We start from the raw sequence: 13,676 nt of genomic DNA, 5'->3' as shown, positions 1-13,676 counted from the left end.
GATCAGTGGTTTAAGTGATTTACCCAGTTACAGTTGGGAAAATGGCAAAGCCTAGAATAGAATTCTTTTCTGCAAATTAAATTCTACTGCAAAGAGTGTTACCATGGCAAACCCACCCTCAGGGATATCTTCTGCAGCCCTTGCATCTAGAAATCATTTGTAAATTTTAAAAAGAAATGATTAAATGAGAGGCATACAAATCTAAAGGTGCCCAAGTATGTTTCTGCATGGATCTATGCTTCAGAACTCTGGTGTCCAATATGGTAGCCACTAGTCTTATATGGCTATTTAAATGCAAACTGATTAAACTTTACAAATCTGTTTTTTCTTGGCTGCACCAGCCACATTTTAAGTGTTCCACAGTCACATGTGGCTGACCAGTGACTGCTATACGGGACAGTATCAATAGAGAGCATTTCCATCATCACAGAGTCCACAGGACAGCACTGCTCTAGAGAGTGGACTGATGAAATAAGTTATTTTACTGTTGTAGCAAAGTAGAAAGAACATTTGTTTTGAAGCTCAAGAGAGACCTAGATCTGACTTCTGCCTGTTACTTATAAACTTTGTTGACTCTTGAGCAAGTTTCTTAACTTCTCTGGGACTCTTGTTTTCTCATCTGTAAGTGGGGAATCAGAAATCAGGTGCTGGGAATATAATTTTCACTTAGTAAGTACAGAATCTGCAGTCTCCTCAACCCTTATTGGGGTCTTATGGCTGGCAAAAGGTATAAAAATAAACTGTTTCCAAAAGGTGCAAGAGAATCACCAAACCTAAACTTCTGGCAGGTGCAAGCATTTCCTTTCTAAGCTTTTACCTTTCTCTTGGGATGGTGAGGTGGGGTGTTAAAGAAAAACTAGGGAATTCCTGGCAATCCAGGGGTTAGGACCCTGTGATCTCACTGCTGTGGGTCTGAATTTCATCCTTGACCGGAGAACTAAGATCCTACAAGCCACTCAGTGCATGCCCCCCTACCCCCCAAAAAAGTTAGAACTGGAAAAAGTTATAGCTCAATATTCTGTCAACTCTAAAAATTGATTTAAGAGAAAGAGGCTGGATCTGAGGGTATAGCTGGAATACAATGGGTCAGGTGTCTTGGTGGTATTTCCCACGAGAAAATGACAGAAAACAGCTACAGAAGCATGTATAATTACCTGTATACACATCAGACACTAATTAACTTTTTATTTAAAGATCAAATCCCTAAACAATTCAGTAGCTTGCTGACCTGACAAGACTACTTGTCAGGTCTAAGACTAGGGAGACAAAACATACTCCGCAGAGGCTTTAATACTCTCAGAATCACTTTATGCTGCCCTGTCACTTCTCCCCAGTACAAAAAGGCCTCTAAATACTTTCCCCAAGTTCTTCTTCTAGATTATTTCTCATATATCCACAGTATTGTTCTTGACCTTTTCAGGCTTTTCTCTGGCTTAAAACCAAACTGATGTGCTCTTGAATATCTAATTAGCAATACCAGAAACTGTTAGGCCCTTAAGAAATAATTCAGTGCCTCAATTAACGGAGAAGCGGAATGATCTAGGTTAAATGACTCTTATGTTTAACTAAGGAAACCTTTGTTTCAACCTTCTGTTGAAAATCTTTCTACAATAAATATCATTAGTGCACTGTCCCCCTCAAGAATATTCTAATTAACATAAGAAACACTTCTGATGGTTTAAGGTCTTATCATTACAGCAAATCAATCTATGACACTATAGTGTGGTAAAACTTATAGTACTGATCCCAAGTAACACATGAGAAATTTGCTAGATTTTCACAAAATAAAACATTAGCCTTTTCCCTGTACAATTTGCCTTCATTTCTTCCATACATGGACTATAGAAATATTTACAGATATTTTAGGCTCTGATTGGTTACATTTTGGTTAATCAACACACTAGAAATGAACTACACTCCAATAAAAATTGATATAAAAAACTTTTTGGTTAATCATGGTTCATTTTTATTTGTGTTATCTTGCACTTCAACTTCATAGGTAACTTTACTTGTTCAATACAACTCATTTCAGGCTTATGCTAAATGGTAATTAAGTCCATGGGCCTCTGATAATTTCCCCTACTGACTACTTTACTCGGAGAGGGCAATGGCATCCCATTCCAGTACTCTTGCCTGGAAAATCCCATGGACGGAGGAGCCTGGTAGGCTGCAGTCCCCAGGCTCCCTAAGAGTCAGACACGACTGAGTAACTTCACTTTCACTTTTCACTTTCATGCACTGGAGAAGGAAATGGCAACCCACTGCAGTGTTCTTGCCTGGAGAATCCCAGGGATGGGGGAGCCTGGTGGGCTGCCGTCTATGGGGTTGCACAGGGTCAGACATGACTGAAGCGACTTGGCGGCAGCAGCAGCAGACTACTTTACTAATCAAACTTATATTAGAGGCAACAGCTAGATTAAGTTTTCAGGTAATAAAAACAGAATTAACCCAATTTTCCTTAAATAAAAAATTGGATCTGCACTGCTTTGCAGACTTTCCCCTTTAACAGAATAGTCAGCATAAAAAAACAGCTATTTGAAGTAATTCTTACTGTTAATAATAGTTTAAATAAATCCATCCATTCAAACTAAGAGAGAGAATTATCTGGACAAATTGTTTACTAAAAATTCAAGAGATAGATTTTATTTTGCTTAAAAGTGAGCTAGGGAGAAGAATTTGGGGCTTTTAGTTTCAACAAAGATTTGTCACTTCTCATTCAGGGAATGAAAAGATGCATACTTTCTAGGAGTTTTTTTTTAAACATGTTCTATTGAAGACATTCCCCCAATACTAGTTACCTCGCACTCAAGTGAAATTCATACTTTTAGGTTTTAAGTTAGAAGCCAAGCCTCTCCAGCAGCCTCCTCAGATGATGGCTGCAGCACAGTCCCCTTACCAGAATAACCAGGGCTGACATTCCTACCAGCAAAGCCAGACAAATTGTCTGTCTTCTGTTCCCAAACACTCATATCTCCAATCCCATGTTGAAATACAAGAACCAGGTGTACTTTTTAGTATTTATTTCTTAAAAAGGCCACTCTGGCTTTGCTGACAATACCCAACCATTTTTCGTGTCTTAAAATGCCTGAAAGGACCCTGGACTAGGAAGCAGCAAAAAGGGTTACAATCCTCTCTCTCCAACCGAGCAGCGGCCGCTCACCTGAGTCTCAGCTGACTTAATGGCCTGTCTACCCTAAAAGTTATTATACTATTGATGTTAAAGTACAATAGCTCTTGGCCCTGCACTTGTACCCAACACTCAACTAAATAAACAGACTGAAAAATACCACAATCAGGGCAAAGACAGTCCTTTTTTTTGTGCACAGAAATAGTAGTATCTGTCTTTAAGTTCTTTTGCTCAGTGGCATCAGTTCAGTTCAGTTCAGTCGCTCAGTCATGTGAGACTCTTTGCGACCCCATGAATCGTAGCATGCCAGGCATGGGCAGCCAATGACACATATTACAACAAAAACAAAGGGTGAAATTTATTTTCATAGAACAAATAGTAGAAATATAATGTAATATAATTATATAGAATAATATAGTTAACTATTACTAAAATAATAAGTTACTGTATACAAAGAGTGTTTCAATTTTAGAAGTTCAATTCAAAAGCTCTGATCTTAGCAAGAGACTCACTTATGACCAAGCGTATAGACCATAGTTTTTATTGTACCCTGAATTTCCAAGAATACTGTGCTGACAGAAACTAAAGTCACTCAATTAAGCAGCAAACACATGAACTATAATTAACAGATAGATACTCACAACTTGCATTTCTATACAGAAGAAATGGTTCGTGGAGCTGAAATTCCAAATCTTTATTTACTGGTTCAACTAGATTGTGCATATTCAGTCGATTCACAATGGTGAAACCATGGTAAGGTGAAGCTGACCTTAGATTTAATAGAAGAAAAAAAAAAGTAGTCATTAAATTTGCTGAAATATTATCTACTTTTTAGTTCCATTTTAAAGAATGAATGGAATATTGCATTATATAATATTATTAGCACTCAAAATCATAAACAAAAAATTTAAGTCAGATCATACCCCTCCCCATCTCAGGAGCTTTCAAGGACTGTCCCTCAGAATAAAGGCCAAGGTCTTAACTAAGGCCACCCACCCAAGGCCTTAAGTGATATGTGCCCCCTTGACTTCAACGCCTGTGCCTCTTCCCTGTTCTTCCTGCTCCAGCCACACTGGACTCCTTACCATTCTTCCTATAGGTATGTTTCTACCTAAAGACCTCTGTCTGGGCTACTTGCCCAGAATCTACAGTTATCTCATTTCCCACAAGCCTCTGTTCAAATGTCCCATTCTCACTGAGGCCTGCTACAGAACTACCCTTTTCAATGCTACCAAGCTCAATACCTCTAACCCTTCTCTCTTTTTCCACACCACGATTTTTTGTGTTTACCATCCTTCTCCACTAAACTGTACCATGCAAATAGGATTCTTCTTTTTTTCAGGTAAGTACCAAGAGAGCCATATAGTAGATATTTAGTGAATATACGCTCAATAAAAATATCATTTATTTTAAATATGGTACAGGACTGGTTACAATAATTATTGCCCACCATCACAATGATTTTGCTTATATCAAATGGGAGAACTATGGAGAGACTTGAGCTAGTAAGAAAATGTTTTGAATCCTACAAGAAACATCTTGGTTCCCATGTCAGGGTGATCCAGCACATGATCCTTCAGGTACTTCTCACTTGTATACGGAATATTTCTGTGTTAATGGGAGAGGTTTTAGAACTCTATTCTCCAGATTAGGAAACAAGCTTAGGATGATTCAGGCCTGCACCCTAAGTCACACAAATAATAACCAGGATTCAGCTTTTAGGTTTTCTGATTCCAAATCCATGCTTCTTCTATGCTAAGGTCTCTCCAAAGGGACATTCTGACATCTGGTATATATTTATCCATTTCATCCATAACATGTTCCCACATTTCCCAAACAGAGTCTCACTGGTCTCCTTTTATTGGAATCAATACAAGTGGAAGCTTCCATAAATTTTATTAAATCAAGTCAGTCACTAAACTAAATTTCATTTTCTGTAATTTGGTGAATCCACGCTGTTACAATAAGGCCAGGAAAGTGCTTCCCAAGTACCAAGGTTCTAATAATAGTTGAAGAGCTTCTAGAGATTTATATTGGTAATGAATATTACCAGGTAAAAGTCTTTTTTTTTTTTAAAAGGAGAAAGATGAGTAACAGGGAACAAAATGTCAAAAAGAAAGAGTAACATTAAATCACTTAAAAGGAAGAAAAAAATCAGTGTTTTTTAGACAAGATCTCAAAGGTGCACAACACAATTTAGAAGAATATTTGACAAATTCTTGTTGCAATCCATAAATAATTTACCACACACACACACGAAAAGAACCAGTATCAGTTCTTTTCGTGTGTGTATGGGTATCAGTAATCCCGCTGAGTTTCCTAAGCTTTAGAAACCAAGAAAAGGCATCTATCTCAATCAGAGCGAGAGTTAAGAGGGATCCAGGAAAACAAGAAACTCCAATGACTAACATATCTCTGTTTTCCTAATATGGGGGAAGGAGAAAGGCATCTGCTTTAGATTCATTCATTACTACAAAATGTTTTCTATTTTGCTAGGTTCCTAAATAAGTTCTGTTTGATTCTGAATCACAGGAACTGTCAAAGAAGGGACATTACTTGGTTAAGATTTCACAGCAAGGGATGGATGAATACTTGGAAGGGTCAAGCAGGAAGGTTCCAAACACAAATTACAATAGGGCTGAATCACTCTACATGACATTGTTCACCATCAAATTAAAAAAAAATAATACTTTTTTAAAAAGCTTACCTTCGATATACAAATAAGGTCCCTTCTATATCAGTCTTCTCCTGTAACAGACAATGAGTCAATTAGTTTTTCCCCCCATAATCTAACCACAAGTTGTCACAGTGGAAAAGTACTTCACATTTAAGATCAACTTATTTATTTTAAAATTAATTAATTAATTAATGCATGTTAATTGATATGCAATGTTCTATCCAGCAACATGCCTATATCTACAGTAACTTTTCTTTTTTAAAATGTAAAGGAGAAAAATATCTAGAATTAGCTTTCATTTTTTAAAACTAAAATGTTTTAGCCAAATTTCTTAATTTTAAAGTCAACGTCCATATACAGTCATTACTTCACCTTTAAAGTTTATCAGTTAGTAGGAAAAAAAAAAAGAAATTTTATCTTACAGGACACTGTTTCATCACTTGGGAGATTCTGGCATATTTTCACGAGCAGCAAATTTTGTGATTAGTTAAGAACTACTGTCAAACACAATGAGTTTGTTATTCTTAGAACTTTGTTGAAGAATCACGAATACTGAAATTATACTTAGTATAATTTGTATAGTTCTTACAAATAATTTTAAACTTTTTTTTAGCTTAAAGTAAACGTTTGATTAAGAAAGTACAATTCATCATCTTTCATTTGCTGTGACAAGAGTGTATTTAGGTTTTAAATAGTTACAATGTTTTAAAAAAAAAAAAGAAAAAAAATTAGTCTACAGTTCACAGCCCAGATAGGATCTAAATAGTTTAATGCAATCAGCAAACTATTAGTAAACTTAAATGTTAGTCATATAGAATTGAATTTGGTGGGATGAAAAAAAGAACTTTAAAAGATATTTACCATCTTGATTTCTAACTTAAACATCATCATGGAATTTTTCCTTATGTATTTCTTGCCTTTCAAACTTTATTAATATAAGAAATTGGTAATCACTTGCTTCACAATGAAAGAAAACTTACCCAAATAAACAATTGTGTAAAGTTACAAATCACTGCCATGATACAAATGAATAATAGCAGTTTAGTTTTCAATTCAGGTTATTTCAGCTTGTATTTCATTCAGCTTGTATTTAAAGAAGAATGGCACAATTAAAATTCCAAAATATTGGAAGTCTGTGACAAACTAGAAATAAAAGCTTGTCAGTAATAAGCTCATGCCCCAAATATTCACCATCTGTCTGCAATCCACACTCCAAAAATGTTATGTACAGCAAGAAAAGAACAATGGTCCAAACAATTTAAACTAAAGTAATATCTAGTAAAACAGTCACACTTAAAAAAAAAAAAATCTATAATTTTGTTCTATGTGGCTTGCCATACCTCCTTCTATTCCAGGGGGTGAAGGAAAGACGATACAAAGTAAAGCAATATGACTTTGAAAACTCTCCGCATCTGATTTAACTGTTTATAAATGTGAAATGATTTTTCACAAAATTAATGATTAAATATAACCCATGTATCTGCATTATGTTGCAAAGGATATATTATAATAATCTTTCCATTTTGTTAGTACAAGGACTTCAATTCTTATTGAAACGTGAATGTGAATCATTAATTCAATCCAACAAACATTTACAGATTATTTTTTAAATAAAGCCTATATAGCTAAATGAGTTAATCAAGAAGATTCATATTTTTAAGGGAAATGATGTTACGTTTATTTATTTATATTTTATTTAGCCACTTGGGTGGCTTGTTAGATCTTAGTTCCCCGACCAAGGATGGAACTCTGCAGTAGAAGCGGGGAGTCCTAACCACTGGACAACCAGGGAAGTCTCGAAATTCTGACATGTAAACAACCACCGAAGCTTCAAACCGGCTAACAAATCAGTGAACTAACTGAATGTAACTTTTCGCAACCTCTCTCGTGCAAAAAAGGCAAAAAGTCTGATGCGAGCATTCAGAGGTGACATCACCAGCAGCATACCTGAAACAAACACGAGGTCTCTTATCCAAAGGTTTCAAGGTAACAAAATTAACAAGCAAGCCCTTTTCCTAAGTGCCTTGAAATCTTTTCCAAACTCTGGAAACACAGTGTAGTTTGATAAATGCGGGACTTATCCCCACCCTCTCGCCTTTCCAAGAACTGAAACTAATTGGATTTCAAGCTTTAAATCCTAATAACCTCTGCGAAGGGGGTTCTGATTTATCTGTTGGGGGGAGAGGGGTGTTTACTTTATAGATTATGTATATATAATTTATCTAACAACTCTCAAAGCTTCAGACAATCTTACAGGCGTCGTTCTGACTCCATCGGTCTCATATCCTCCAACACACCTGCAAAGAAGGCAGGTCGCCCACATCCTCGAACTGGACCCCTGGAGACTAACCCTTCTTCAACCCTCCCCTCTATCAGCTTTCCCCCCGGATGTTTGGACCTACTTCCCTCTCTCCTCTCACCCAATCCCCAGCGGCGCCGACACCTCTCAGGCGCCGGCCAGGCTCTCCTCCAGTCCCTGGCCTCGCCTCCGCCACCCTGGCCTCCCGCATCGCCCCCTACCCAGCTCGGTCGGCGCGGCCCCTTTAAGAAGCGGCGGCTGGGAGAGCAACTTCAGCGGCCTGGCTGTACTCACCCACTGGTTGGCCTTGGGGCAGAAGGTGTACAGTGCGACCTGGCCCGTGAGGTCTGCGATGCTGGTGATGTAGGGGTCGTGTTGCTTCAGGGCCGCTAAGCTCATCTCTTGCCCAGCTCGACTCAGCGACTCCATCTTGAATTCCGGAGCCGAGCCCCTCTGGCGGGGCGGAGTCGAGGACAGGAAGGTGCCATGGAGGCAAAGTTCCCCCAGCTGCGTCAGCGCCCTCAATTTCCGCCTATCCACCGGGCCTCGCGGCCGGGCGGTACGGCAGCTATTATGCTCCGCTGAACCCACGCCCGGGGCGCCGGGTTCCGGTGTCGTCGGGTTCCGGTGTCGTCAGGTCCCAGTGGACTGAAGGTGTGAGGTGGCTTCCGCCGCCGCGTGGCGGAGCAAAAAGGCCTGGGCGCTGGTTCTTCTTTTCCGCGGGCTGAAAGGTACCGGCGCTCGGAACAAGGCTGCTCTGGAGATTTCTCACCGTTCCTGCCGTATTAGTTTCCTGCGGCCGCAGACTGGAAACCTAGCTGCGTCAAGGCAGGGCTCCACCGGCGATTTAGAAAACAGAAAAGCGGGGAGAAACGGGGTGGGGGTGGGGGAACCTCGGAAAGTACCCCAGATCTCAGATCTATTAGTGTTTTTATAAAGGAAGTTTTTGAAAAAGCCAAACTAGCCCGTCTGTAACTACACGGAAATGTCTTTTGTTGTCAACTTATTTTCTTCCTCTGAATCCCACGAAAATCTTTATCCAGTTTTGGAAAGAACCCGTGAAAACTTGTTTGCCGTGCATCGTTTAAAGCTTTAAAACGGTAACTCATCCTTTTAGCAAACATCTGCTTAATATTTTAAGACATTTTAAAAGAGCCAGTTACTAGCTAAAGAGTAAAACAAGGCGTGGAAGATAAAGGGAACTCTGCGCCCACTCCCCCGCCCCCTCCCCCGGTTTGTTATAAAAAACCTTTTTTTATACTGAAAAGATAACCGAGAGGTGTCTGTGGCGGCCCAGTGGTTTACTCCACCCTTCCAGTGCACGGGGTGTAGGTTGAATTTTTTTTGCCTGAAAAAAACTATTGACTGTAATAGTTGTATTGTTTATGATTTTACATCCCGAGGTCGTTAACGGAAAGATACTTCATGTTTTTACATTCTTGGCAGAATCACGTTACATGTACAAATGCAGACAAGGAAACATATTCATTTACTGTTTCTTTAGCAAGTATTTTTGTTAGTTGCTCAGCCGTGTCTGACTCTTGGCAATCCCAGGGACTATAGCCCACCAGGCTCGTCTGTCCATGGCATTCTCCAGGCAAGAATACTGGAGTGGATTGCCATTCCCTTCTCCATCAGTTCAGTTCAGTCGCTCAGTCGTGTCCGACTCTGTGACCCCATGAACAGCAGCATGCCAGGCTTCCCTGTCCATCACCAGCTCCCAGAGTTTACCCAAACCTCATGTCCATTGAGTCCGTGATGCCATCCAACCATCTCATCCTCTGTCCTCCCCTTCTCCTCCTGCCCTCAGTCTTTTCCAGCATCAGGGTCTTTTCAAATGAGTCAGCTCTTCGCAACAGGTGGCCAAAGTGTTGGAGTTTCAGCTTCAACATCAGTCCTTCCAGTGAACACTCAGGAATGATCTCCCCCAGGATGGACTGGTTGGATCTCCTTGCAGTCAAAGGGACTCTCAGGAGTCTTCTCCAACACATCAATTCAAAAGCATCAATTCTTCGGCATTCAGCTTTCTTTATAGTTCAACTCTCACATTGATACATGAGTACTGGAAAAACCATAGCCTTGACTAGACGGACCTTTGTTGGCAAAGTAATGCCTCTGCTTTTAATATGCTATCTAGTTTGGTCATAACTTTCCTTCTAAGGAGTAAGCGTCTTTTAATTTCATGGCTGCAGCCACCATCTGCAGTGATTTTGGAGCCCAGAAAAATAAAGTCAGCCACTGTTTCCCCATCTATTTGCCATGAAGTGATGGGACCAGATGCCATGATCTTCGTTTTCTGAATGTTGAGCTTTAAGCCAACTTTTTCACTCTCCACTTTCACTTTCATCAAGAGGCTTTTTAGTTCTTCACTTTCTGCCATGAGGGTGGTGTCATCTGCATATCTGAGGTTATTGATATTCCTCCTGGCAATCTTGATTCCAGCTTGTGCTTCCTCCAACCCAACGTTTCTCATGATGTACTCTGCATATGAATTAAATAAGCAGGGTGACAATGTATAGCCTTGATGTACTCCTTTTCCTATTTGGAACCAGTCTGTTGTTCCATGTCCAGTTCTAACTGTTGCTTCCTGACCTGCGTACGGATTTCTCAAGAGGCAGGTCAGGTTGCCCTTCTCCATAGCAAATATTTATTGACCTCCTACTTTGAATGGGTATCCGCTTGGGATGCAAAGAACTGACTCATTGGAAAAGACCCTGATCCTGGGAAAGATTGAAGGCAGGAGGAGAAGGGGATGAGATGGTTGGATGGCATCACCAACTCCATGAACATGAGTTTGAGTAAACTCCAGGGAGTTGGTGATGGTCAGGGAAGCCTGGGGTGCTGCAGTCCATGGGGTTGCAGAGTCAGACACAACTTAATGACTGAACTGAACTGAGTCCCTTGGGAAGCTTCAAAGTCTAAGACAATTTTCTGGTTCTGGGAGAAACTGAAAGAAGTAGGGGCAATGCTAGAGATGTCTCACTTGACACCCAGGGGATGGAGCCAGTAACTTCATCTGTCAGAAGAGTATTGGAAGGCTTGGTGGAGGAGATGATGTTTGAATTAGTGTTTCAGGAATAAGGATGAGTTCATCAGGAAGGACAGGCAAGGACTCCCTTTCATATCACAGTCTAAATGGTAGTGATGTGCTCATCCTCTTTTGATGGTTGCTTAATTGAAGCTGGGTGGAGACGTCACTGGCTCGTTGTTCTGCACAAGTCAGGGGGATCTGGTGTTAGAATCCAGGGGGTAGGCTGCACCAGGGTCCTTTTCTCCATGCTATGCCTGCCTTTCTTCATATTGGGGAGAGAGTCCTACATCTCCCGCTACCTTCTTTCTTTCTTTTCCTTAACTTTTTATTTTATATTGGAGTATAGTTGATTAACAGTGTTGTGTTAGGGGACTTCCCTGGTGGTTCAGTGGTTAGAAATCCACCTTCCAATGCAGGGGATGCAGGTTTGACTCCTTGTCCCGGAAATAAGATCCCACATGCCTCCAGGCAGCTAAGCCTGCACACTGCAACTAGAGAAGGCCCACGCGCTGCAACAGAGACCCAGAGCAGCCAAAATTTTAAATTTAAATAAAGAAAAAACATAAAAAACCAACAGAAACCAATATTCTGTTAATTTCATGTGTACAACAAAGTGATTCAGCTATACGCATACAGGTATCTATCCTTTTTCTTTTCAAAATATTTATTTATTTTGGTTGTGCTGGGTCTCCAATGCTGCAAGTGGGCTTCTCTAGTTGCGGTGAGTGGGAGCTCCTCTCCAGTTGCGGTGGCTTCTCTTGTCGCGGAGCACAGGCTCTAGGCACCTGAGCTTCAGAAGTTGCAGCATGTTGGCTCGGTAGTTGTGGCACATGGGCTTGTTCTGTGGCACGTGAGATATTCTGGGATCAGGGACTGAACCCGTGTCTTCTGAACTCGCAGGCGAATTCTTTACCACTGAGCCACCAGAGAAGCCCATTTATTCTTTTTCAAATTCTTTTCCCATTTAGGTTGTAACAGAATATTGAGCACAGTTCTCTGTGCTATACAGTAGGTCCTTGTTGGTTATCCGTTTTAAATATGGCGGTGTGTAGCTGTCAATCCCAAACTCCCTATCCCTCCCCATCCACCCACTCTCAAGGGAGCATTTAAACTATCGGTACCCTAATTTTTAACTGTAATTTTGGAATAAGTAACACATTCCCTTGGTACAAAATTCAAAGGCACACCTGAAACAATTTAGGTTTTTTAACTCTTATTTTTTACCTTAGACACAGTTGACACATTAGTGTCAGGTTTACAACATAATGAGTTGATGTTTGTATATATTAAAGTAGTCACCACAATAGTCCAGTTAACACCCATCACCACTCATAGTTACACGTTTTTTTTCTTTTGATAACAGCTTTCACGATCCACTGTCTTAGCTACTTTTAAATATGTAATGCAAAATCATAGTAGTCACCATGCTATTCGTTATATTCTTGTTCCTCGTTCATGAGTTTTCTTCTTACATAGATTTCCTGAAATAATCTAAGACATGTCCTTTTTAAATTATTAACTGTTTATTTTTGATTGAAGAAGACTAGACTAGTGAAGAACACCCAGTTATTTTAGGGACTTTTCATATTCAGAATAGAAAATTGCTTCAACATGCATGCATGTTTGCATGGCCCCAATTATATTAATTGACTTTGATGCCCTATTCAGCTATTAAGATATATTAAAGAGAATATGAGTATTTTGGAATTGAAAATCTTTCTCATTTACTTTGACGCCTGACTTTACCTTACATTTGTGGATCAAACATGAAGACCTTTCCTCTGTGTTTCACACAATACGCTTTGAGAGGTCAGAGATTACATCTTAGTCCGTTAGGTCTCTAGTACCTGACACAGCTCCTGGCAAAGAGTAGACTTTGAATAAATACAGTGAATGTTGTCTTAAAACCCAACTCCCTTATGGTCATGGAAGAGACTACTGGGAGGGATGGGGAGGTGGAAAGGAATCTTACTCTGCACTGGAAAACCTTGGGTTAGTTTTGCGTTGTGTTCTATGAATGGAACACATTTTATATTTATTTATTTGACTGTGCCGGGTCTTAGTTGCGGCATGTGGGATCTGGCTTCCAGACCAGGGATCGAACAAGGGCCATCTGCATGGGGAGCTCAGAGTCTTAGGCACTGGACCACCAGGGAAGTTCCAACAATTTTTTACAGTAAAACTAATTTTAAATACGAAAAACCTAAAACCCATGTCTCTGCCACTCTGAGTGTTTTTGTGGTAAAATAAATAAAACTTGGCATTTAAATCATGGGCTCTAGGTCCAAGATGGCAGAGATGTTGACTTCTACTAGACCTTGAGCCTCAGTATACCCGTGACAGGCGCCACAACAGGCCAAGGCCAACCAGAAAAGGCCAATAAGTGGGCCATGGCCTAATTCCTGGAAATCTCCACCTCTTTCCGAAAATAGTTGAAGTAATCCTCCCACTCACTGGCCTATGAAATTACCCAGCCTATGAAAACTAACCACACCTTCTTTCAGGTCCTTTCACCTTCTGGGATGGCCCAAACTCTGTCTGT

At 40.2% G+C, this 13,676-nt stretch overlaps 1 protein-coding gene across 1 annotated transcript in view; it reads right to left on the bottom strand.

The window, feature by feature from the left end:
• The window catches only part of DCP1A (decapping mRNA 1A), a 44,065-nt gene extending 35,484 nt beyond the window's left edge, over positions 1–8,581 (bottom strand). The window contains exons 1-3 of the mRNA XM_005896473.3: positions 8,398–8,581; positions 5,835–5,875; positions 3,769–3,896 (exon numbers count right to left, since the gene is read on the bottom strand). Coding sequence (XP_005896535.1) covers positions 3,769–3,896; positions 5,835–5,875; positions 8,398–8,532 — 304 coding nt within the window. The 5' untranslated portion in view covers positions 8,533–8,581. The remainder of the gene's footprint in view (positions 1–3,768; positions 3,897–5,834; positions 5,876–8,397) is intronic.
• Positions 8,582–13,676: the final 5,095 nt, after the last annotated feature.

The sequence above is a fragment of the Bos mutus genome, chromosome 22, assembly GCF_027580195.1.
Source record: "Bos mutus isolate GX-2022 chromosome 22, NWIPB_WYAK_1.1, whole genome shotgun sequence".
Classification (NCBI taxonomy): domain Eukaryota; kingdom Metazoa; phylum Chordata; class Mammalia; order Artiodactyla; family Bovidae; genus Bos; species Bos mutus.
Note: the sequence above shows the minus strand (reverse complement) of the source record. Positions and strands in the feature narration are given on the sequence as shown.